Source organism: Mesoplodon mirus, assembly GCF_964341445.2.
Source record: "Mesoplodon mirus genome assembly, chromosome: 3".
NCBI classification, from domain to species: Eukaryota; Metazoa; Chordata; class Mammalia; order Artiodactyla; family Ziphiidae; genus Mesoplodon; species Mesoplodon mirus.
The window spans coordinates 115,822,329-115,846,041 of NC_138978.1; the positions used below are offsets into that span (position 1 = coordinate 115,822,329).

At 47.7% G+C, this 23,713-nt stretch overlaps 4 protein-coding genes across 4 annotated transcripts; 2 read left to right on the forward strand and 2 right to left on the reverse strand.

Annotated features, from left to right (window-relative positions):
• Positions 1-6,511: 6,511 nt before the first annotated feature.
• TNFAIP8L2 (TNF alpha induced protein 8 like 2) lies at positions 6,512-7,534 on the forward strand (the record flags this gene model as incomplete). Its single annotated transcript, XM_082614776.1, has 1 exon — positions 6,512-7,534. One exon carries the CDS (start codon positions 6,512-6,514, stop codon positions 7,064-7,066), a length of 555 nt encoding a protein of 184 aa, XP_082470902.1. The 3' UTR covers positions 7,067-7,534.
• Positions 7,535-7,593: 59 nt separating this feature from the next.
• LYSMD1 (LysM domain containing 1) lies at positions 7,594-15,243 on the reverse strand. The gene is made up of 3 exons (XM_082612442.1): positions 14,369-15,243; positions 9,619-9,977; positions 7,594-8,814 (listed from the first exon to the last, which is right to left on the reverse strand). Exons 1-3 carry the CDS (start codon positions 14,546-14,548, stop codon positions 8,676-8,678), a joined length of 678 nt encoding a protein of 225 aa, XP_082468568.1. The 5' UTR covers positions 14,549-15,243; the 3' UTR covers positions 7,594-8,675.
• Positions 15,244-15,327: 84 nt separating this feature from the next.
• On the forward strand, positions 15,328-18,015 carry SCNM1 (sodium channel modifier 1). Its single transcript, XM_082614159.1, has 7 exons — positions 15,328-15,494; positions 15,740-15,810; positions 16,371-16,459; positions 16,558-16,655; positions 16,775-16,863; positions 17,288-17,482; positions 17,860-18,015. Exons 1-7 carry the CDS (start codon positions 15,444-15,446, stop codon positions 17,957-17,959), a joined length of 693 nt encoding a protein of 230 aa, XP_082470285.1. The 5' UTR covers positions 15,328-15,443; the 3' UTR covers positions 17,960-18,015.
• Positions 18,016-18,098: 83 nt separating this feature from the next.
• On the reverse strand, positions 18,099-23,654 carry TMOD4 (tropomodulin 4). Its single transcript, XM_082614156.1, has 8 exons — positions 21,515-23,654; positions 21,085-21,201; positions 20,517-20,606; positions 20,204-20,334; positions 20,001-20,108; positions 19,461-19,604; positions 19,052-19,196; positions 18,099-18,648 (listed from the first exon to the last, which is right to left on the reverse strand). Exons 1-8 carry the CDS (start codon positions 21,999-22,001, stop codon positions 18,626-18,628), a joined length of 1,245 nt encoding a protein of 414 aa, XP_082470282.1. The 5' UTR covers positions 22,002-23,654; the 3' UTR covers positions 18,099-18,625.
• Positions 23,655-23,713: the final 59 nt, after the last annotated feature.

The following is a 23,713-nucleotide window of genomic DNA, read 5'->3' on the forward strand; positions in this document are numbered from 1 at the left end:
CAAGATGAAGTAAGATAACATAGGTGAGGGCTTCCCTGGTGGCACAGTGGTTGAGAGTCCGCCTGCCGATGCAGGGGACACGGGTTCGTGCCCCGGTCCGGGAAGATCCCACATGCCGCGGAGCGGCTGGGCCCATGAGCCATGGCCGCTGAGCCTGCGCGTCCGGAGCCTGTGCTCCGCAACGGGAGAGGCCACAACAGTGAGAGGCCCGCGTACCGCAAAAAAAAAAAAAAAAAAGATAACGTAGGTGAAATGTTTTGTAAATCTCAAAGTGTTTCACACATTCAAGACATCATTTAACCAGATTTTTGCTTGCTCAGAGGAAGCACTGTGAACTTAATTGTCCAGGTGAACAGTGAGGACCCCAGAGTCTAGAATATATGTAGTCAAGACTGCTTGCTCCTCCTCCACATGGCCAGAAACGCTGCAATTTTCAATTGTCGGCTTTTTTGTTTTCGTTCTCTTCCCTCGTTATTTGTGTTAATTCTCATTGTTATCAGTGTTCTTGCTTCTAAAAGCTCCTCTTTCCTCTTTTAATTTGCTACTAATTATATGCTGTGGGTTCAGAGAAGATTACTAGAAATAGGTATAGATTAAGAGAAAATAAAAGAAAGACTTCCCCATGAGTGAAACAAACGAACATTATTGCGTGTGACTGTTATGTTGCTACCACTTCCCCCTTATCTCCTGGTTATTGGATGTGTTTTGAATTTCTTCTTTCAGCAAATATTTATTGAGCACAGTAGTGCCAGGCACTAAAGCATAACCCCTGCCCTCATGGAGTTTACAGCCTAGTAGGGAGGCAGTTAATAAATTCACAAATTACAATAAAGAGTAATTATCATGATAAGGGAGGTATGGGGTTCTACAGGACTATGGAATACAGGGGTGCTGTGTAGTTTAGGGAGTCACGATGGCTTCACAGTTATGATGGCTTCTGATGACTTTCCAGCTGAGACCTGAAGGATGGGTAGGAATTAACCAGGCAGGGCAGAGGTATGCATGGGAAGAAAGTTCCAGGCAGAGACACAAGAAGTGGGAAAGTCTAGAGTACAGGAAGAGGGAGAAGGAGAGGGAGAGAGAGGAGCCAACCATGATGCATATTGGAGGAGCTGAGAGGATTACAACACAGCTAGAGCAGAGCATAAGGCAAAGCTGCAGAGGTAAACAGGTAAGGAGCTGGTAGCAGAATTCTGGATTCAGAAGGTATTACTGTATTTGCATCTTCTTGTACGTTGTTAATTCCTCTTCTTATTATCCAATTAGATTATATATTTCTTTTAAAAAGGACTTTTACTTTTCCTGTGATTTTGGTAGTGCCACCTACTATTGTTCCCTGAGTGTGTGATCAGTGAATTAATAGAGCGTATAGGAATAGAATGCTGCCACATTCATTATAAGGTTGAAGTTATTACCTCCTAACCTTGTGAGGTAGTTATCAGAAAAAGCATAAGCTTGGAAATCACACAAGTCCTCAGTCTGCCATGTATTAGCTCTCTAATTTGGGAACAAGTTATCTAACCTCTTTAAGCCTCGGTCTTTTTCATCAGCGAAAAGAAGATAGTGACATTTAGTTCATAAATGTATCAGAGGATGAAGTGAGATATTTATATAACATCTAGCAGAGTGCACCCAACAAATACCAGCTCCAGTTCTTTCCTCTCGTTTCCCTCCCCTGAGCTCGCAGTCCATTCTTTTCCATCTGCCCCCACACCTTGCTCCATAAACATTACCTCTCCTTTGCATTTTCTAAGCCTCCCTTTCCACTGGCTCCTTCCTTTCAGCCTACAAATGTCTTCGAACTCCAAGCTAAAAATAGTCCCTCTGTCAGTCCAGTTCCCCATCCCCTTAAGCTACCTTTCCATTTCTCTTCATCCCTTTACCACCATACTCCTTAAAGGAGTTGTTAACATTTCCCAATCCAAGTTATATCAAGGACCCTCAGCCTGGAACCTGAGCTGAGAGAGGTGGGAATAAGAAAGGAGCCAAGACCCAATCAGTGTCTCCAAGGAGTAGAACCAATGGTTTTGGAGTCACTGGTATGCTGACTGCCTCCACTTCTGAACTTCAATCTTTACACTTCAACTTTTCACAACCAGACAATGTTCCAATTTTTCCCTTTCTGTTAGAACTTCTTATAAAACCACCAGCTCTCAAGGTCTCTCACTGGTTCTCATACTGTGCTGAAGCAAGCTATACCAGTGATCATTTCCTTTTAAGCATGCCCTTTCCCCAACTAAAATTTTGCTGAATCCTCTAACCTAGTCCCACTGGGCTAATGATTTCACTCCCCCCATCAAAAACCTTTAATGTCTCCATACGGTCTACAGCAAAAGTCTGAAGTGTTGAGCAACTCTCTTAAAGCCTTTCATGATCTGGTCTTTTTCCTTCTTCACTTGTTTTTCAGACAACCTATGCTCCAGTCATACAGAATAAATCACCACTTCCTGAACATGCCCTGTATTATCTTTGTTTGCTCTATGGCTTATGCTTATCTCCATTATCTGGGAAGCAGAAGCATTTCTTCCACACTCTGCCTAGTAAGTAGTTAAATCCATCCTTCTAAGTCCACCTCTTCAGTCCTCCTATCAGAAATAATCTAAATTTCTCTTTACTCTCATAATTCCTTAAACTTCTGTTACAGCTAATGACATCATTTGACTTGTATTACAGTTATGTGTGCTTACATTTATCTCCCTGACCAGGCTGGGAGATAAATGTAAGCACATTTCCTTTTTTTTTTTTTTTTTTTTTGGCCATGTGGGGTCTTAGCTAGCGAAGCATGTGAGATCTTAGTTCCCTGACCAGAACTGAACCTGCACCCTCTGCGTTGGAAGCACAGGATCTTTTTTTTTTGGAAAGGCAGAGTCTTAACCACTGGATTGCCAGGGAAGTCCCTGTAAGATTCTTTCTTTAAAAAAAAAAACAAAAACAAAAAAAAACACACTTCTTTTTATACATTTATTTATTTTTGGCTGCATTGGGTCTTCATTGCTGCACATGGGCTTTCTCTAGTTGCAGCGAATGGGGGCTACTGTTCATTGCGGTGCACCGGCTTCTCATTGCGGTGGCGTCTCTTGTTGCCGAGCATGGGCTCTAGGCGCTCGGGCTTCAGTAGCTGTGGAACGTGGGCTCAGTAGTTGTGGCTCGTGGGCTTAGTTGCTCTGCGACATGTGGGATCTTCCCGGACAAGGGCTCAAACCCGTGTCCCCTGCATTGGCAGGTGGATTCTTAACCACTGCACCGCCAGGGAAGTCCCTTACCTTCATTCCTTTTTTTTTCTAACATCTTTATTGGAATATAATTGCTTTACAATGGTGTGTTAGTTTAGTTTCTGCTTTATAACAAAGTGAATCAGCTATACATATACATATATCCCCATATCTCCTCCCTCTTGCGTCTCCCTCCCACCCTCCCTATCCCACCCCTGTAGGTGGTCACAAAGCACTGAGCTGATCTCTCTGTGCTATGCGCTGCTTCCCACTAGCTATCTATTTTACATTTGGTAGTGTGTATATGTCCATACCACTCTCTCACTTTGTCCCAGCTTACCCTTCCCCCTCCCAGTGTCCTCAAGTCCATTCTCTAGTAGGTCTGTGTCTTTATTCCTGTCCTGCCCCTAGGTTCTTCATGACCATTTTTTTCTTTTTCTTTTTTTTTTAGATTCCATATATATGTGTTAGCATACGGTATTCATTTTTCTCTTTCTGACTTACTTCACTCTGTATGACAGACTCTAGGTCCATCCACCTCACTACAAATAACTCAATTTTGTTTCTTTTTATGGCTGAGTAATATTCCATTGTATATATGTGCCACACCTTCTTTATTCATCTGTCGATGGACACTTAGGTAGCTTCCATGTCCTGGCTATTGTAAATAGAGCTGCAATGAACATTGTGGTATATGACTCTTTTTGAATTACGGTTTTCTCAGGGTATATGCCCAGGAGTGGGATTGCTGGGTCATATGGTAGTTCTATTTTTAGTTTTTTAAGGAACCTCCATACTGTTCTCCATAGTGGCTGTATCAATTTACATTCCCACCAACAGTGCAAGAGGGTTCCCTTTTCTCCACACCCTCTCCAGCATTTATTGTTTGTAGATTTTTTGAGGATGGCCATTCTGACTGGGGTGAGATTAGTATATGTACTGCCCAAGTGAGCACTACCTTCATTCCTGTAACCTGTTAGCAGCTATAAAGCACAGTGAGAGCGCTGCCTCTATTGGTTCAGTGATGTGCTGACACCTGCTGGTCATATCTAGTTCGGCCGCCCTGACCCCAGCACCTTCGTCTCTCTTAAGTATTAAGGGTGGGGACCCCCTTAACCAGCCAGACACTGAAAGCGTATGCTCGTGGTAATGTCGCCCCACAGCGTCACCCACCCCTGGAGACTCCAGGGACACACTCCGACCTCCTGATCTCTGGTGTCTCCAGTCTAAGTTTAGTTCAATCTTCAGAACTTTCCCCACGGACCCCCCACCCCAGCAATCTGTACTTAACATTTTCCCCATTACCACAGACATATAAGGAGAACAAGATCTCAAGGAACTGGGCAGCAAGGATAGAAAGAGGCAGACAACTTGGGAGCAGGAGATGTACAATGCCTCTTCCTCACCTCAAAGAATCAAGACTATTTCCTACAGAGTGCTCTTCCTTTTGACCTTTTATTTCTAGGAGGCTGTCGGGGTCATAGACCTTCTTGGTGACAGTGTGATGAACGGGAGGTTGAGCACAGAGTAGGTAGGCGGGGCTTGGGGGTGGGGCCAGGCCAAAGGGCCTCTCACTTAGGAGCTTCTCCATTCTGTCAGCTCTCCCGGGACATCCAAGGCAAGACTGGCACCCAGGGCGCAGCAGGTGAGGGACCAGGAAATGACAGAAGGGTAGGCTTCAGGGGTGATGGTGGCAGAAGAGTCCTAGCTCTGTCAGCCTGACCTTTCCATATTGTGAGATTCTCATTTGATAGAATTCTTGAGCCCCCAGTGGGGAGGTCCAGCTCAGTTCTTCCTGGGGCCAGGCAGCCTCAGAAAGACATGGTTTGGTTTGGGTGGGGGCAGGGCTGAGGGATGGCGGTGGATAAGGGTATGTGACAGGCTACTGAGAGGTGCAAGGAGATCTTAGGAGACGTGGAGGTAGATGTAGGGGCCAGCAGGAGAGCATGGCCAGAGGGCCACAGGGCAGGACTCAGACAAGAGAAAACAGGAGACTGAAACACGGAGATGGGGAGAGGACAGTGGACAAAACGTGAGATGGCAACGGGGGCAGCGGAGAGCTGGGTAGCAGGAAGGCCAAGGAGGAAGGAAGGCTCACATGGAGCAATCTCCTCTTCCGGATGTAGCGCGTGGTCCAGAAAGCCCCAGGCAAAGCCGGGAGCAGAACAAGGCTCCAGATTCCCACTGGACCGACTCAGCTGGGGGAGAACCACCCCTCCTTCCAGTTACCCACCTCCCCTTCTTCTTCAGACTCCTATTTCGTTTGGGGGAGAGGGCAAGGCTGCTCCTCACTGCGGTCAGAGCCACATCCTGCAGAGCAGGGGAGGGGGAAGTAAGAAGCAAAACAAGCAGAACCACCACAGGCGAAGACCATGGGGAGAACGCCCTGGATACTTGCAGCTGATGTGCCACCAGGAGGTCCTCAGCACAGTCCCAGCAGAGGACCTGAGGCCTCTAGGACTGTCTTGAGGTGCTTGTTTCTCATGATTCCTCAGTGTGCTTCAACCTCATTGAGAGCATTCCAAGGGAAGGAGGCTTCTTTGGATTATATGGTTCAAAGCCCGCTTTTATCATTTGCTAGTGACTTTAGCCAAGTTGCTTAATTTTTCTTAGTTTCATTTTTCTCGCTGCAAATTGGGGATACCTACCTTACAAAGGGCTGGGAAAACTGAGATAAAGCACTTGGCACATAATAGGTTCTCAATAAATGTTCATTATTATTTTTGTCAGGACTCCCAGGACCCATATATTTCTCACGTCTTTAAAGGCAGTACAGCACACTAGCTGACATGGGCTTTTGGAGTCAGAAAAACAGTAGTGTTTGACCTTGGGTAAATTATTTAACGTAAGCTTCAGTTTGCTCAGCTGTAAAACAAGGATAGTAATCCCTACACCTCATAGATGCACGGTACCCAGTCAGTGTCCAGAAATGGCAGCTGTGAGAACTATCTGCCAGGTAAGCTTTATCTTCTCCACTGTAATAGCAACAGCCTACTTCCCCTGAGGTCTTAACTTGTGGTGCGGTAGCGTCCGGTGTGCCCTCATTCCTCCAGCCAAAGCTATTACTGCTCCTCTGGTTTTAGAGATCATGATTTCCTACAGTACAAAAGGAGAAAAAATGGAAACAAAGCACAGAGGACTGAGGGGGCCCAGGGGGAGAAAGATGACAAACAAAGATGAAGATGAGATAGAAACCAAAGAGACAGAAAGGGGAAAAACCATTTCTCTCTAAGGAAGCCTGTGGCCTTTCTCCTAGTGACTGACCACATACCCCCCCATCTAACCCTTCCCTAGGAATCATGGAGTCCTTCAGTTCAAAGAGTCTGGCGCTGCAAGCAGAGAAGAAGCTACTGAGTAAGATGGCAGGTCGGTCTGTGGCTCATCTCTTCGTCGATGAGACGAGCAGCGAGGTGCTAGATGAGCTCTACCGTGTGTCCAAAGAATACACACGCAGCAGGCCCCAGGCCCAGCGGGTTATCAAGGACCTGATCAAGGTGGCTGTCAAGGTGGCCGTGCTGCACCGCAGTGGCTGCTTCAGCCCCAGCGAGATGGCCCTGGCTACCCGCTTTCGTCAGAAGCTGCGGCAGGGCGCCATGACCGCACTCAGCTTCGGCGAGGTGGACTTCACCTTTGAGGCTGCTGTGCTGGCCAGCCTGCTGACCGAGTGCCGGGATGCGCTGCTGGAGCTGGTGGAGCGCCGCCTCACACCCAAGTCACATGGCCGCATCCGCCATGTGTTCGATCACTTCTCTGACCCAGGCCTGCTCACGGCCCTCTATGGGCCTGACTACACTGAGCACCTTGGCAAGATCTGTGATGGGCTCAGGAAGCTGCTGGATGAGGGGAAGCTCTGAGAGCCCTGACCCCAGCACGTTCCTTCTTGGCAAAATGGCTGACTGAGAAAAAAAACAGATCATGGGCTTTCTAACCCTGCTCATCTGCACTAATGCTTTTCAACCCTCAGGTTTCAGTCTTTCCCAAGAGTGCCTGTGACTCTGAGACCACCCCATGCCCAACTGCTGGTGGAGAAGAAGCAATGCTGAGGGTTGGGGCCTCTCTCCTACTCCAGCCCCAAGACAGGAAACAAAGCTGCCTGAAAAAGATGAAGCGAAACTTGGATCTCTATTTTCCCCACAAGGGACCTTTCAAACAGGGAAGCCCCCTCCCCTCAGAACCAGGGGAAGAGGGTGTAGCCCATCTCACTCCTCTGGGGACACTAAAGACAGGGGGCGCAGGGAGCCTTTAGAGACATCCTAGACCTTCAGCTCTAGGCGGAGTCTGGACAGATACCAGAGACTCTGCTCTAGAGGGCAGGAAGAAGGGGCTAGGGCAGGGGAGAGTCTCACAGAGGAAATAAAACTATTAAAACATGCACAGGGCTCAATGTTTAATCTCTCCAGCTTCTTGTATCTTATGATCATCACAGAGGAAAGAGGTATATAAACACCACTCGTCTCACCTCTCACCATTTCCATACAGGAGACTGAGGCATATTTCCAGCATCACCGGGGTTCCCTTGCCTACTTCTTCTGTTTAAGAAACTCAAAAAAAACTGTACCGCAGATCAGTGCTACAAATTGCAAATAAATATGCAGTGAGGAGCAAGACATAGATCAAAAGGCTCTGGTCGGGAGAGGATATAAGAAAAAGACTCCCACAACTGTCCTCCTCTTCAAACTCCACGGCAATTCTTCTTCCATCCCTTAGCCTCACACAGGCTGAACAGAGGAGCAGATTAGAAGGGCGAACTGGTGGCATGGAGAGTTCAGGACCCTACATCGCTGTTGTTTTCTCAGAACAAGAGTTGTGGAAAAGTTATAGTGACCTGGTCAGTCAAGACTGAGCCCAAATTCTTTCATTTGAGATTGGGGGCGAGGCACAGTCTGCCATTCCCTGCAGCGGGGCTAGATCACTGATTGCCCGTTCTCAATAACATGGCTGGCTAAGAAGGTGGGTAAGGTGGGCCAGGAGTCACTGGCTCACTTACTGTTCCTGGGTTCCCCTCATCCCAGGGCTATAGAAATCCCATTTTTCAGCTAATAGTGGGAAAGAATAAGATATAGCAAATAAATAATACTTCAATATAGCACCAAATAAATTAGGTAACATAGTTGGAGATGGGGAGGAAGTTCGGGGCTGTGAGAGTCCCTGCCTCCCTGCTCTAAGGCCAAGGAATGGTGAAAGGGATGGGAAAGGCAGCAGGGATGTTAAAAGAGCCTTTTGAATCTAAAGGACAACTCTAGATTCAGCCCCAGAACTGAGAAGGGGTCTATTTCCCATCCCCTACCCTTGCCTATAGAACTGCTCCAGACCAAGGAACTCCTGACGGACAAGGAGGCTCAGAAGATGGCAGGAGTAAGGGAGGTGGGCTGGGAGGCCATGTTCCTGAGCCTCACCTCAGGCTCCTCTCTCCCTCAAGTTGCTCCTTCAACATCCGGCTTCTCTCAATCAGTTCTGGAGACATCAGAGTTTGAAGATTTCATCCTCCTGGTCCCGAAGTGTCCGGGTCCGAGAGGTCTGGGTCAGTGGCACAGGACCAAGGACTGCTCGTTGCTGCATCTGAGGAGAGCTCAGGTGAAGACCTGAATCCTCCCCAGGTATCCTGCAGGTGAGGAAAGGGGGAAAGAGCAACAGATCAAGGGAAGAGGCTGAGACTAGGCTGAGTGAGGAAGTACGTGGGAAGCTGTCCTTCTCTAATATACATGAGCTGGTTGCCTTAAGATGGAGTCTCAGTACCCTCTGGATAAATCCTAATCCTAATGCTCCTTCATGGACCATCAGAGCAGTAAGAACAGTCAACTATTTCACTCCACTGAGAACACAGAACCATTACCCAGTGCCTCTACCCATTCCAGCAGCCATAGGCTCTGCTCATTGTCTTGCAGCTACCTGAGGGAAAGGTTTCACCTTGCTTCTGCTGACACTGGAATTACTTACTTTGTGTCTGGTCAGGTATGGCTGGGGGAACAGAGAGTCTATGGAGGGACTTAAAAGGACCCATTCAAACTTCCCTGGTGGCACAGTGGTTAGGAGTCCGCCTGCCAAGGCAGGGGGCATGGGTTCGAGCCCTGGTCAGGGAGGATCCCACATGCCACGGAGCAACTAAGCCCGTGTGCCAAACTACTGAGCCTGTGCTCTAGAGCCCACGAGCCACAACTACTGAGCCCATGTGCCGCAACTACTGAGGCCCGCGCACCTAGAGCCTGTGCTCCGCAACGGGAGAGGCCGCCGCAGTGAGAGGCCTGCGCACTATAGCGAAGAGTGGCCCCTGCTCGCCGCAACTGGAGAGGGCCCGTGCGCAGCAGTAAAGACCCATCGCAGCCAAAAATAAAGAAATTAAATAAAAATAAAGAAATTTTAAAAAAAAAGAAATAGAAAAAAAAAAAAGGACCCATTCAAGACTCACCCACTTTCTCCCTTTTTCAGCTTCTGGGCAGCAGCCTTCTTTGACAAGCTGATCTGTGAATCGAGCTTCTTAAGGAAATCAGAGGCAGAGAGGTCGTGAATGGGGGGCTCCTGGCCAGGTGTGGGAAGGACTTCACCGTTGGCACGTCCCGAACCTGTCTCTTGTTTCTTCCTCTCAGCTGAGTGTGGCCCATCTTTATCCTTACTTGGCTGTACCTCTTCCTCTCCATCCTTCTCTTCCTCAGAATCCAAACCATTGAACAGGTCTCTGGGCTCTGTCAGGATGGGGATGTAGAGGGTTTTCTTCAGGAAGATCGAGTCATTAGTATAAAGGCGGTTTGCACGCTTAATCTGTTCCATCTTTAAAAAAAAGTCACCACAGTTAATGACAGTAATAACAATCCATCTTATATTTGTACAGCACCTCATGCTTTTTAAAGTGATTGTACAAAGTCTTATCTGACCCAATAACAACCAAAACTACAGTGGGCTGATATTATCCCTATTTTATTGATCAGTAGCTTTCATACTTTTTGGTCCTAGGGCCCCTTTACATTTTAAAAAATTATTGAGGAAAAAAGTTTTTACTTATGTTGATCACATCTATCAATATTTAAGGTATTATAAAGTTAAAACTGAAAAAATTTAAAAACACTTCCATTACATATTAACATAAATACTTTGATGAAAAATAACTATATTTTCCAAAACAAAAACAACAAACATGTAGCAAGAACAGAGGCACTGTTTTACATTTTTGTAAATCACTTTAATGTCCGACTTAATGGAAGACAACAGGATTCTCATATCTGTCTCTACATGCATCTGCTGCAATATCACATGTCATGTAGCCTCTGGAAAACAGTACACTCATGAGAATAAAAAAGACAAATAAAGTCTTGTTATTATTACCATGAAAATTGTTTTGACCTTGTGGATCCCTACAGGGTCTTAGGGACCCCTAGGGGGTCCCTTTAACTACTGTTAAAGATGAAGGAACTGAGGTTCAGAGAGGTTAAGTTACTTGCCTAGCAAGTTACTGACAGAGATAGAACTAGAATTCTGGGCCTTTTTACTCCTTCCAGGAATGCTTTTCTTATTAAATTAATAATTTCACTGATCAAATATTTATTTAGTACCTATTTATTCATCACTGAACATAGTGACTGACATCATCATCTCTATCTACCTGCCTCCCAAGGTAGAAATATCAATGTCATCCTTAACTCATACTTTTCTTTCATGATCCATACCTAACAGGTCAACAAAAATGCTGTAAAAATCTCTCACATCTGGTCTCATCTTCACATTAACTGCCATTGACTTAGAACAGACTCTTAATATTTCTCATCTGGGTACTGTAACAGTTTTTTGTTTTGTTTTTTATAAATTTATTTATTTTTGGCTGTGCTCGGTCTTCGTTGCTGTGCACAGGCTTTCTCTAGTTGTGGTGAGCAGGAGCTACTCTTCACTGCAGTGCGTGAACTCTTCTCACTGTGGTGGCTTCTCTTGTTGTGGAGCATGGGCTCTAGGCACGTGGGCTTCAGCAGTTGCAGCACGCAGGCTCAGTAGTTGTAACTCGTGGGCTCTAGAGCAGTGCAGGCTCAGTAGTTGTGGTGCACAGGCTTAGCTGCTCTGTGGCACGTGGGATCTTCCCAGACCAGGGCTCGAACCCGTGTCCCCTGCATTGGCAGGTGGATTCTTAACCACTGCGCCACCAGGAAAGCCCCAACCCACTACCTTGCTTATAAACCTTCTATGGCTCCCCATTGGCTCAGAGATAAAATCCAAATTAGCAGGACTTCTCTGGCAGTCCAGTGGTTAGGACTCAGCACTTTCACTCACAGGGCCCGCGTTCGATCCCTGGTTGGGGAACTAAGATCTCACAAGCCACGTGGTGCGGCCCCCCCAAAAAAAAATCCAAATTAGCATTCAAGGGCATTCTCAATCTAGCTCTCATAGGAAGTCCACCCACACCTCCCGTCTTCTGCCACTTATACATTTTGCCATCCTGAACTTTTTATTTTTCTTCCAAAATTTCATGATCCTTCACCGTTTTGTGTCTTTATCTGCCTGGAATGTTTCTCCACTACTCCCTTCTCTGCCTGGAAAACTTCTCATCAACTATCATTCCCTTTGTGTTATCTTCTTCAGGGCTCCCAATGCATACTGTAAATATTGCTGTTAATAATACCTACCCTATTATATTGTTATTCATCTATTTGCATATTTGTCTTGCCCAAACTGTGTGTCCTTTAAGGGCAGGGTTGGTGACTTGCCGTCTCTGTATGCCTAAGGCACTCCTCAGCATCACACAAACTTGGCACACAGCAGAGGCTCATTAATGCTTTATCAGTAAATAAACTAGATAATAAAATATAGGAACCACAGACACAGTATGTCAGTATTTTATTATCCGAGGCCAGGCAGCCAGTTTTACTAAAAATTCATCCCATAATGGCACCAGTTTGGGAAATCATAATTCTCTTATCTGTCAAATATCAAAGCTGCTTCCATTCTAGGGCAAGACTACTATAATAAAGTTGACTTATAAAATCTTATGCTATAATGAGTTTAAAAATAAAATCGGATTGATCTGAACAATAAAAAAAAGTTAAAAATGGCTTACAGTTTTGTACTTTTTCTTCGCCAAGTGCTTTGATGCTATTCATTTTATTTTGCCTAGATAATATCCTAGGTCTCTTTTGTCTAGATAATATCCTAGGTCCTTTTCTGTTGCTTTTATTATTTCCTAGCAGTACCATATAAGGGGACATTGTTCCACTTCCATCGAGCCAAGAGCTAGAAAGGTCATTAGAATCTAGTTAGTTTAATAGAGCAATTCAAAGTGAGGATTTTAGAATGAGGTCACCTGGTCTGAATCTTAGCTCTACTAATTAGACTAGTTGTATATAGTCTATGGCAAATTATCTCTCTAAGCTTCAGTCTCCTTATCTTTAAAATTTTATTTTTATTGAAGTATAATTGACTTACAATATTTTATTAGTTTCAGATGTACAACACAGTGATATTCCTTACCTTTAAATGGAAATAGTTACATCTACCTCATAAAGATTTACAGAGAAATATGAGATAATATATAGCGCTTGGCACATACTAAGTGTTCCTTAAATGACAAGTAGGTAATAACTTAGGTAATTGATTTATCTAAGTTTTTACTTTAATACATCTTACTCACTTTACAAATGATAAGAAACTGAGGCCCCAAACAGGGGAAGTGATTGACTATTCAGTCACTCAGCTAGTAAGCAGCACAATGAGGCCAGAACCTAAAACTCTTCTTCACTAGACTACAGAGGTTTTCTGTACTCAGAAAGGTACAGGGTTGTAAGAAAACCTCAAAAAAAAAATTGTTGATTCACTAGCAGCACAGTTTCCTTCATTGCATGGCCTCTGAGCCTCTGCTGGGATGAAAGCACTGCTCAGTACTTTCACATCTACTTCCTTTGTTTAGGCCATCCCTCTACCTGAAATGTTCACTTTACTATACTCCCAAATCTCCATGTGTGGAAATCTTAGCCATAGTTTCATTCATTCAAAAAACATCTATTAAGCTTTTATGTGCTGGGGACTATGCCAGGTTCTAGAGATATAAAATTGAAAGGAAATTGTTCTGTCCCTTAAAGAGAGTACAGGCTACCAGAAAGACAAAGATGTAAAAGGTATAAACCACTGGATTACATAGGTTTATAGAGAGGAGCATAGAGGAAAGAATGTCCAAGTCTTTCAAGGCCCATTGCGATGGCTCCCTTAAAATCTGCACTGATGTCCCCTTCCAAATAAAAATCAGTCTTCTTTCCTGACTTCCCCCTCTTTGTTAACACCTCTACGAACTCACCACATTCTGTCACCTACAATCAATCATTATTTGTGTCCCTGTCCATATCTCACTAGACTGTAAATTACATGAGGGCAGCAACTATACACTTTATTTATGTTTCTGTCTTCCAAGGTGGTTACCACAGTGCTTTAAACATACCAAGAATTAAAATGTTGGCTAAATTCAACAGGATATGGAAAAAAAATCTTTATCAACTTTAAAACAATGTATTTTTACATCTACCAAATACACCCTATGCAGGAGCTGAAATGCTTGGCATAGAGAGTACCTGTTTTGTACCAAGGAGGCCACCTTCCAGAAAAGAAGAGGGTAGAGCATTGAGGAGAAAAAAGAACAAGAAGAGACAGGCACGTAGGGAACTTAGGACTAAAAACTAGCTCTCCATTGTTTGCTGTAAATGTTTAATCACTCTCAATTAATGTTGCTATGTGGTTAACAGTACAAGCTCTGGAGTAAGACAGACCTGTTTGAATTTTCACTTCAACACTTTAGTTATTTGGCCTTGGTCAAACTGGTTAACCAATCTAAGTCTCGGTTTCTTCATCTGTAAAAAGGGGACAATAATTGTGTGCTTGATAGGGATGTGAGGATCAAATGGGCTAATAGATGTAAAGTCTTTAGTATAGTGACTGGCGTAATAAATAAGAGTTGCTCCCCTCCATTGGGATAGTGGGACAGGATTTGTCCCAACCAGACAGTGCAACACTGAGATGGGAACACAAACCAAAAGACAAACGTGGACCAGACTTACACCACAATTTATCACAATTAGTTAATTTAAACACAATTAAGAAAATTTCAGGGGAAGTTGCCTAGAGGGCCACTACCTACTCATGAGAAATAAGTCTCTTCTAAGTGGGTGTCTGCGTCCCAATCCTGTTAGACTCACCGTCACCCCGTATTTGAGTGCTAGTCCAGCCAGGGTGTCTCCGGGCGCCAACTGATGCTCCAGGCGTCTTTCCCTCACCGGGGAGCAGGCAGACTGCACCAGGCTTCCATAAGAACGAGCCCGGCTCCCTTGAAGCAGTCCTGACCCGCCAAGGGGGGCCTGTCTAGAAGGAGAAGCCATCTCCTCACCCTGCGGACAACTGGGGTTGCCAACTGCGGGAGGCCTAAGTGACCAATAGTGACGGGCCCGGGGTCTCAGACTTAGAGGATTCCTTTCCCCTTCAGTCTTCTGTCCTAAGTCTCCTCGCCTCCCCCGGCACTACGCGACCTCTCAGCCCTCGCTTCTCCTTCCTCCAAGCCCCTTTCCCACCAATCTGTACTCCGACAATTCAGTCTCTACCTGAGTCTCTCCTTAGCACCCCTCCGACTTTCGATTCCCCACAACAACTCGCGACATTGACCTCTGACCTTTGAATTCTAGACAGCCTCCTCAACACTCAGCTCAGTTTGCCCCTAGGTCCGGCAGCCCGACCTCCCGGCCTCACAACACCCCGACTCCGCCCCGTCCCGAGGTGGGCCTGCTAGGGGTCAGGAACAAATCAGGCCCACCGCAGGTGGGCTGTGGCCGCAGGAGAAGAGCGTGATGAAAGCGAGAGCCTACAGCACACTTTCCCCTCAGCGATCCTCAGAGGTACCCTCCGCATCAAATTAGTCACACCCTCAAATTCGGGCTCCACATCTAGGTTCTTGTCCCACCAAACCCTTGAATCTGTCAAGATGCAGGGGCCTGTATCCAGCCCGGCGGCAAGTTCTTTGAAAAAAAAGACTTCATTTCCCTAAAGGCTCCGCGCCGGCGGGGTCGCAGGGCACCATAGGAAATGCAGTCCCCATCCGCAGGCAAGGGGCGGGCTTCCGGGATCGCGCAGTGCACGCGTGGAAGAGCGTCCCCGGAAGTAAGGGGGCCAACCGGAAAGAGACAGGAAGGAAGGTAGCAGTCCCACTCTCGCTACGGTGGCCTGAAAGGAGTGATGAAGGCGGAGCCGTAGAATTGATCATTTCTGGGGCTCACAGTCGTGATGTCTTTCAAGAGGGAAGGGGATGATTGGAGTCAACTCAATGTGCTCAAAGTAAGCGCGAGAGAAGAGCGTCTGGAGCAGCTTCACCTGCCCTCTGAAGGATGTGAAGGAGCTGTTTTGTTGCTGTGACAACAACTGGTGGGGGGTGGTGCGGAGGGAGCCAGACGACTAGAGCTGCTGTTGACCCCTTTTTCGCCCCAGATCTCTGCTCTCCCCATGGTCTTTATTCCCTTTGAGTCCTCGTCCCTATCATTTCACTTTTATCCCGTCCGGACTTCTTCCCCTATCTCCTGCAGAAACGAAGAGTTGGGGGTCTGCTGGCCAGTTATATCCCAGAGGATGAGGCGCTGATGCTACGGGATGGACGGTGAGGGCGAGGAGTGGATCAAGCCTAAGGGTTCTGCGGTTAGAGGCTCAATAAACTTTTTTTTGGCTGCGCTGGGTCTTTGTTGCTGCCCACGGGCATTCTCTAGTTGCGGCGAGCGGGGCTTACTCTTCGTTGCGGTGCGCGGTCTTCTCACTGTGGTGGCTTCTCTTGTTGCGGTGCACAGGCTCTAAGTGCGCGGGCTTCAGTAGTTGTGGCTCGCGGGCTCTAGAGCGCAGGCTCAGTGGTTGTGGCGCACGGGCTTAGTTGCTCCGCGGCATGTGGGATCTTCCTGGACCAGGGCTCGAGCCCGTGTCCCCTGCATTGGCAGGCGGACTCTCAACCACTGTGCCACTAGGGATGCCTAATAAACTTTTGTTATTAAGGAGGAGAGCGGGAGTATCTAAGATTCTTTAGCTAGGAGTGAGAGACAGGGATGTGGTTGGTGGACATTGGGAGACTTGGGAGCTGGGCTTTGGAAAGGAGTGCTAGGATGGGGTGGGACCCATGGCCGAGACTCCACTACTCTGGGGCCAATTATCTTCTTCTTTCCTCCTCCCCAGCTTTGCTTGTGCCATATGTCCCCATCGACCTGTACTGGACACTCTGGCCATGCTGACTGCCCACCGTGCAGGCAAGAAGCATCTATCCAGTAAGTTTGGGAGAAGACAGGATGGCGAATAAACCCTTAAAATCTCTTCAGACCACCCTTGGTGCTCTGCTTTTTATTCTCTTCCCCTTCCTCCTCAGGCCTGCAGCTTTTCTATGGCAAGGAGCAGCCAGGAAAGGGCATGGAGCAGAATCCAAGAGAGCAGAATGAACTGAAGAGGGAAGAGACCAAAGTGGAGGTAATCAGAGCAGGGAGGTTGTGTTCCAGGCAGGACTGTGCTGCACACCTTAGGCTTGAAGGGCTTTGGCTTCTTTCTAGCTCTGAAGGCTCTGATTCTGTCTCCCATCTCCATGCCAGGCTCCTCTGTTAACCCGGACTCGACTTATCACCCAGAGCGCTCTGCACAGAGCTCCTCACTATAACAGTTGCTGCCGCCGGAAGTACAGGTCTGTGGGGTGGGAAAGCCAGAGATAGGGAGGGACAGGAGATAGATGGCTCTAAAGTGATTGTTTTCCGAATTGTAATCTGAGGAATACTAGTGTTCTGGAGGTGCTAACTTGTATTTCAGGAAAAAGAATCTTGTAATTAAGAAAAAAGTTTGGGAAGTGGTGCTTTGTAATCCTATTTGAAGAATAGTAACATTAGTATATTTTAAGGGCTCTACGAAGTCTTAAGATTAAAAAAAAACCTTAAAAAAGTTAACTTAACCTTTCCTAAATTCACTGGATTCCACAATCGTTTTTATGCAGAACGCTTATTAATATCTTGAGGAACACAGTTTAGGAAGCACTGCTTTAAGGGGTTGGGAGTCACAGGAGATTTGGCCCTTTCCTTTACTGCTTTTACAGACTTTGATTCTTCTCTACCCAGACCAGAAGCCCTTCGTCCCTCTGTCTCTTGTTCCCCTTTGCCACCCCCAGAGGTTGAACCCCAAAGTGGGAAGATCAGTAGAAAACCTGAGCCTGAGACTGGCTCACAGACCAAGGAGTCGGCAACTGTCTCATCCCCTGCACCTATGAGCCCCACAAGAAGACGGGCCCTGGATCATTACCTCACCCTTCGAAGGTGAGTATGCAGAATCACTTTCCTCAGATTTCCCCTTTTCTCTCTGACCCTCCTTTTTTCAAAGCTTCTCAAGTGTTTTTACTTATCCCCACTAATTTCTTTCTTTTTTTTTTTTTTTTTTTTGCGGTACACGGGCCTCTCACTGTTGTGGCCTCTCCCGTTGTGGAGCACAGGCTCCGGACGTGCAGGCTCAGCCGCCATGGCTCACAGGCCCATCCGCTCCGCAGCATGTGGGATCTTCCCGGACCGGGGCATGAACTCGTGTCCCCTGCATCAGCAGGCAGACTCTCAACCACTGCGCCACCAGGGAAGCCCACCCACTAATTTCTTAATAAACTTCCTTTCCTGACCAATTCTCTTTTTTCTGATGTTTCCAGCTCTGGATGGATCCCAGATGGACGAGGTCGATGGATAAAAGATGAAAATGTTGAGTTTGACTCTGATGAAGAGGAACCCCCTGATCTCCCCTTGGACTGACACCCTTTTGCCCCGTTCAGTTCACAAATAAACTACAGCGGGTGCTGGGAGCCTAACTTTCCTTGAGTCTGGCTCCTTGTTTCAGGATTTCAGATCTGTTCCTTCTCAGCCCAGCCAGTTCTTCTCTGCAATGTACACAGCTCCCCATACTTCTAACCCCTCCCCCACCTTCTAGCAAAGTCATGCCAAGCGTCAGCTGCATGCAGCCCAGTGCCCTATTAATAAGTCTGTCAGAAGGAGGTTTTTGCCCTTCATGTTTTCTGCCTTCTTCTCCACCTCCACTCAAAGTCCTTTCCTCCTTCAAATAACATAGGGGTTGTGGGTAGGCGTTCGGGGGGAGGGGCCGGACATGTCAAGAAACAGGGCCAGGGCTGGCCACCCTGTGAAAGTAGAAGAGACTAAAGGCATTGGCAGGGTTATGGGGAACACCAAGGGAGGGAGCTCCCCCACCTCCTGCTGGTAACCTGAACCTCCCTGCCTGCTGATCCCCAGAGTATAAATAATCCCCTGATGAATTGGCAGTAACCCTTGAGGGTTAGCGCCAAGATTTCCATCCCAAAGCCCAAGGAAGGAGGCAGGCAGAGTGGACAGAAGGGCTTTTATTTACAAGATGAGGATTTAAGCTTTCAGGGCTCCGAGCTCTAGTTGGTAAAGGGAAGGGTAGTGTTATCTCTTCTTTTGCTGGCGACCTGTAAAGGAGGAAGAGTAAACACAAGTCATTATCCCATCTCTTGCTTCCTGCAAAGGTGCTCTTCGTCTTTCTAGTTCCTTGGCCAGACTCATAAAGAGGTAATGTCTGAGGCCACCAAACATACCCTTCCCCCCTCACATTAACAAAATAAGAAAACGCAGCAAATAAAAATACCATTCCCCCAAACAGGTATGTGTAGCTTCCCTCCGCCTCTCTCCTGGTATATTTGGGCAGAGGAGCTTTTCTGTCTACTTTCGGATAACCTACGGGTTTGAGCTTCTCATGTGAGTCACTTTGGCAGCACCCCAGGCTGTTAGTCACTAAGTCAGCTTTCAGGAGCATCCACCAGCTTCTGCAGCTACGTGCCCTCTCCCCCACACACCACGTCTGCAGCTACTCACGCAGTTCATTGTTCCGGGTCATGGCCTGGGCTGCCCGAGTTCGTGGCCCCTGCTGTGTAAAGTGGTAGCCAAAGCGGACAATGGAGGGGCACTGTTCAAGCATGGTGGCCATCTCCATCTCCACTGCGTCACCAGGCCACTGGCGCTGGGGGAAGGAGAGATGGAAGCTGTCACCCACCCGGTCTGGGTTGTTCACAGTCCTAGACCACCGACCCCTTGGGAGGTCAAAGAGGCTTGTTTCTTCAGAGTGGGTGATAAGAGGCGCTGCCTTGGCTCCCCTCATAGGGACAAAGAAGAGGAGAGTTCAAACAAGATCAGATGAGATCATGCCCCAGTGGCTGCCTGAGGGAGGAGGCTCAGTGAGTATTAGCTGACTGCAAAGATCAGGAGAAGGGAAGGGAATACTGACCTGGTTGTCTACGCGGAGCTCAGTGAGTGTGGCATTCTCCTGAACTGCCTTCAGCACAGCCATGAGCCCTGCGCTGCTAATGAAGTTGGATTCAATGTTCAGGCTCTGGAGGCTACGATTCTCACGCAACATGTCAGCCACCGCCTGGGTAGTAGGAACTTGGGTTAGGGTTAGGGGACAGTTTCACAGATGACTGAGGAGAGAAAGAACAGGAGCAAGAGGGAAACACAGCTCTTGGAGAAGAGTCCTTGAGCTGTGGGTGGGGCTTGAGGGAGGCAGGTGTGGGAGTAGGTAGCAAGGAAAGCAGGGAGATTAAGTGCGCAGTGGAGTTGTCGTGGGTAGGAGGGTTGTGGCTCTTCAGGAAGATGAGCTGAGGATTTCAGAGCGGTGAGTCATAGGACTGAGGGTAGGAGTCTCCAGCAGGGCTCCCCTAAGAGAGCATGATGGGAATAGCACCCCCAGCACAACCCTTTATGTCAGCCCTGCCAGCGGGGCATGTCAGGGTGCAGGGAGAGGGCTAGGTATGTCAGCTAGCCTTACACTGGCAACGGGGTCACCACTCCTTGTGGCCACCAGACTGAAGCTCCGGACATGGGTATTTGTCTTCATTGCTTCACACAGCTCAGTTAGCATGGGTATCGGGATGTCCTATCAAAGGGGAATAGGAGATGGTGGGCTAGGGGACTCACATATGTCAGCCGAGTTATCCCAGTGTTATTGCTTAGAGGATGGGGGTCAGATACCTGGATATTATTGAGATTCACCTCCTCCAGCTCCTTGTCATTGCTTCGAACACTCTTCAGTATCTCCTCGATGTTTGTGGGATTTGGGGGCTCATCCGGCACTGGCTTATACTTGTCAGGCTGCACCACACCTGGTGGGTGAGGGCAGGAAGGAAACTCCAATATGTCCCCCACAATCTCCTCCCCATTGGTTCTCATGACTTATGCATCATGTCCTCTCCCTGATTCACCTGTTTCACCCTTTGCTACCTTTGCTCAGACTCTGGGACTGCCTGCCAAGAGCCCTGGGCGCCATGCTCCCAAACACACTCACTGCTAATGCCTTCAGTGTTGCAGATTTCTCCGCTGCAGATAGCATCATAGTATTGCTTGTTGCTCATCAGTGTGTACATGCCCAGAATGGCTGGAGAGAGTAAGCAGACGGGAGACAGGGAATGAGAGAAATGGACTTGTTCCAGGTCCCCCACCGACCTCATTCTGAGTCTGTTGCATTTTTGAAGCCTGACCTCTTCAACTCTCCCTTGGTCCCAGGGGTCCCTTCCATTAAACTGCGTAAGGCAGTGGTTTTTAAAACATTGAGACAGGGCTAAGGGAAGATCCCTAAGGAGACACTACAGGGTGAGGGGGTCTGTCAGACCCTCCTGTTTTCAGCCAGAATAGTTTTGCTTTATAATCCCTGTAAAATTGCCCTAGAGTTGTTAACTTATTAAATTTAAAGATGAGTGAATACATACATAAACAAGAAAAATTTAAAACCACTGCCTGAGGCTTTCTCAAAAGGTCCACATCCTGGTTCAGGGCCTTCCCCACTAGCCCCATGCCATGGTTAGGAGCCCCTGCCCCAGATCTTCCCAACTCCTCAACTTCCCACAGCTGCCCACCTGCTATATCACACATCTCAGCATCTGTGGCATGGGCCAGTGCCTCCTCCAGCTCAGGCTCCAGAGTGACCTGCTCCTGGACTGGAATTTCTCTCTTGGGCTGAATATAGGGTTTCCCTGATGGAGAGATGAGGATGGTTCAGGTACAGGTCATTTCTCCTAAGATCCTGGCCTCCAGATTCCTTTCCTTCTCCAGGAGGTGGAATGCTGGGTCACTAGGAGCCACTGTAAAGCCTGAGTCCTCTACAAGCTCAGGACTCCTGGATCCCCTTGATCTCTTCTAAGAGCTGAAGAGTGCAAGCTGGCATGCAGGTGTAGGCAGCTGAGTCCCTGGGCAGCTAGGAGCTGTAAGGTGAGAGGGAAGCTGGAGGGGACATTTGAGAGACAACCATTTGGGTTCTGGAAGGCATGGATGTTAGGGTCTCCATACCCTTCTTCTCGCCTGTGTAGGGAACCAAGTCATCACGTTCTTTGACTTCTAGTGCCTGCTGTTCCAGGTACTGCAAAAGGGCCTCTCGGTCCAGCGGCCCCGTTGGGCTCTTCTTTGTCTGGTCTCGTTGTCTTAGTCCAGCTGGCAGGAGCATGTTCTTAGGGATGAGTTTTGGGGAGCAAGTCAGACCTTCCCTCTGACCTGGGGCACCTCCGAGACTCCCTAAAACATCTCCAGACACCATTCCCCTGACCCTCTTGGGACTCCAGGCCCTGTAGATAGCCCTGGTCTTAGTCACCCAGGGCCCCACACCCTTCCCAAATGCCTGGGGACTGCCCCTGGTACCCTGTGCTAGAGCCCCTACCTCGGGGTCCATCTCCTGTAGCTCGCAGTCCAGCTGCTCTAGCTCCTCAGGGCTCAAGGTCCTTAGGATCTCATCTTCATCTATGTCTCTGTATTTCTCCAGTTCCTTCTGATACGATGACATGATGGCCCCACCCCCTCCCCACAGTGTGGCACTCACGGAGCCTGGGGTACATGGGGAAAGTGGTTGGACAATGGAGAGATGTACATGGACACAGTAGGGAGACAAAGAGACAGGTCAGTGGGGCAGAACAATAAACCGCTTGCCTTGGAGGACAGACCTAGTTGGGCATGGGACGATGGGGGAAGGCTAGGTTGTTTAGCTGGGACCAGAGCCTCCTTCTGGCTCCCACAGCTCCCACCCACGCCGGATGGGGATCCCAGGCATCCAGGCTGAATTTGCCTTCCCCAGTGTATAAGAAATCCTGGCAGTACCTCTCCCCTATTACCTCGACTGTCCGTGCCTCTTGCCCTAGCACAGCTGCCGGGAGCCCTGCAAGCACAGCTGGCCCCAAGCCCAGTTCCTATTGAAAGGAAGGGGGGGCAGGCAGAGAGCTTCAGGGAAATTCCTCCTCTCTTCCCCATAATCCAGTTTTTCCTAAACTGGCTTAAGAAAGCAAGGAGGATTGCCGGGTGGGTGGGTGGGGGCAGGGGAGACAGTGCTCTGACTCTACCCTCATTTCCTCTTTTATTGTGTTGGATCAAGATTTCACTATGTTTGCTAATATTCTAAATCCTAAGGCAAAGCAAGGGCTCAGAGGAGCTGGGGGACTTCCAGGTTGGGGGAAGGGTGGTACGGCCTTAGAAGCAGGTACTGAGTTCCCATAATTTGTCCCTGGCTTTGGACAGGAAGGTGACACCAGTCTAATGGGTGGGAAATGCCTTATAAATGGGATAAAGTTTCTCTAAAAACAGTGAGAGGATTAAACTTGCATTATCTTTTACAATGTGAAAAATAAACACAAGCCACACATACACACCATACTGAATATGAAAGATTCAGAAAATGTGAGAGATACATTGACAATGTAAACTACAGTTAAGCGAGAACATAAGACAGTGGCAGAAACATGCCGACAGAGGCACACACTCCATTTCATTCCCAATAGGAGCCACTCTTCTCCTCCCATCTCCCACCAGGCTCTGATCCATAAGGCCCCTGCCTTCCCCACCTACCAGTCCTGGTGGCCACCTCCGTTCTCACCTCCCCTTCTGTCGGTTGGTCTGTCTGTTCTGCTGGAGCACTGTCCTGGCAGCAGGAGGAGCCCAGTGACGGGGGAGAGGGTGGGGGAACAGTGAGCTCAGCATTTTATTATTTTAGCTCTGGCCAGGTGGGGGGTAGTGGGAGATCACATATACACAGCCCCCATACCCTGCCCAGCCCTGAGAGCCTCTAGTGGCCACTAAGAGCCATGGCACCTCCTCCCCTTCATACAAGCCTGAGTCCTAGAAATGAATTCTATGAGAATCACACAGTTCCTACTTATTTGGTGCCTGCTATATTCAAAGCAGTGACTATACAGAGATACAAAGGTGAGTATAAGGATTTTGTTTTGGTGTCTAATTTTAAGGTGTTTATAAACTGTTGGAGGAATGAATATTTTACAATTCAAAAAGGGCAACTCTGGGAATTCCCTGGCAGTCTAATGGTTAGGAGTCGGCGCTTTCACTGCTGAAGGCTCAGGGTCAACCCCTGGTCAGGGAACTAAGATCCCGCAAGCCATGCAGCACAGCCAAAAAATAAAAATAACCCTTAAAAAAATAAATAAGTAAAAAGGGCAACTCATAATAAATGCTATTAAACAAATATAAAGGCCCATATATACTCAGACATTC

What these genes read in the sequence shown, in the direction of transcription:
- TMOD4 (XM_082614156.1), bottom strand. Translation starts at nt 22,001, where the DNA reads ATGTCATCGTATCAGAAGGAACTGGAGAAATACAGAGACATAGATGAA. An exon ending in CAACACTGAAGGCATTAGCA is followed by an intron (nt 20,335 to 20,516) that starts GTGAGTGTGTTT and finishes CTCACCCACCAG; the next exon opens with GTGTGGTGCAGCCTGACAAG. An exon ending in AGCTCCGCGTAGACAACCAG is followed by an intron (nt 19,197 to 19,460) that starts GTCAGTATTCCC and finishes TCCTTCCCCCAG; the next exon opens with CGCCAGTGGCCTGGTGACGC.
- LYSMD1 (XM_082612442.1), bottom strand. Translation starts at nt 14,548, where the DNA reads ATGGCTTCTCCTTCTAGACAGGCCCCCCTTGGCGGGTCAGGACTGCTT. An exon ending in CACTCAAATACGGGGTGACG is followed by an intron (nt 9,978 to 14,368) that starts GTGAGTCTAACA and finishes TTTTTTTTAAAG; the next exon opens with ATGGAACAGATTAAGCGTGC. An exon ending in CTGAAAAAGGGAGAAAGTGG is followed by an intron (nt 8,815 to 9,618) that starts GTGAGTCTTGAA and finishes CCTCACCTGCAG; the next exon opens with GATACCTGGGGAGGATTCAG.
- SCNM1 (XM_082614159.1), top strand. Translation starts at nt 15,444, where the DNA reads ATGTCTTTCAAGAGGGAAGGGGATGATTGGAGTCAACTCAATGTGCTC. An exon ending in CTGATGCTACGGGATGGACG is followed by an intron (nt 15,811 to 16,370) that starts GTGAGGGCGAGG and finishes CCTCCTCCCCAG; the next exon opens with CTTTGCTTGTGCCATATGTC. An exon ending in GGGAAGAGACCAAAGTGGAG is followed by an intron (nt 16,656 to 16,774) that starts GTAATCAGAGCA and finishes TCTCCATGCCAG; the next exon opens with GCTCCTCTGTTAACCCGGAC.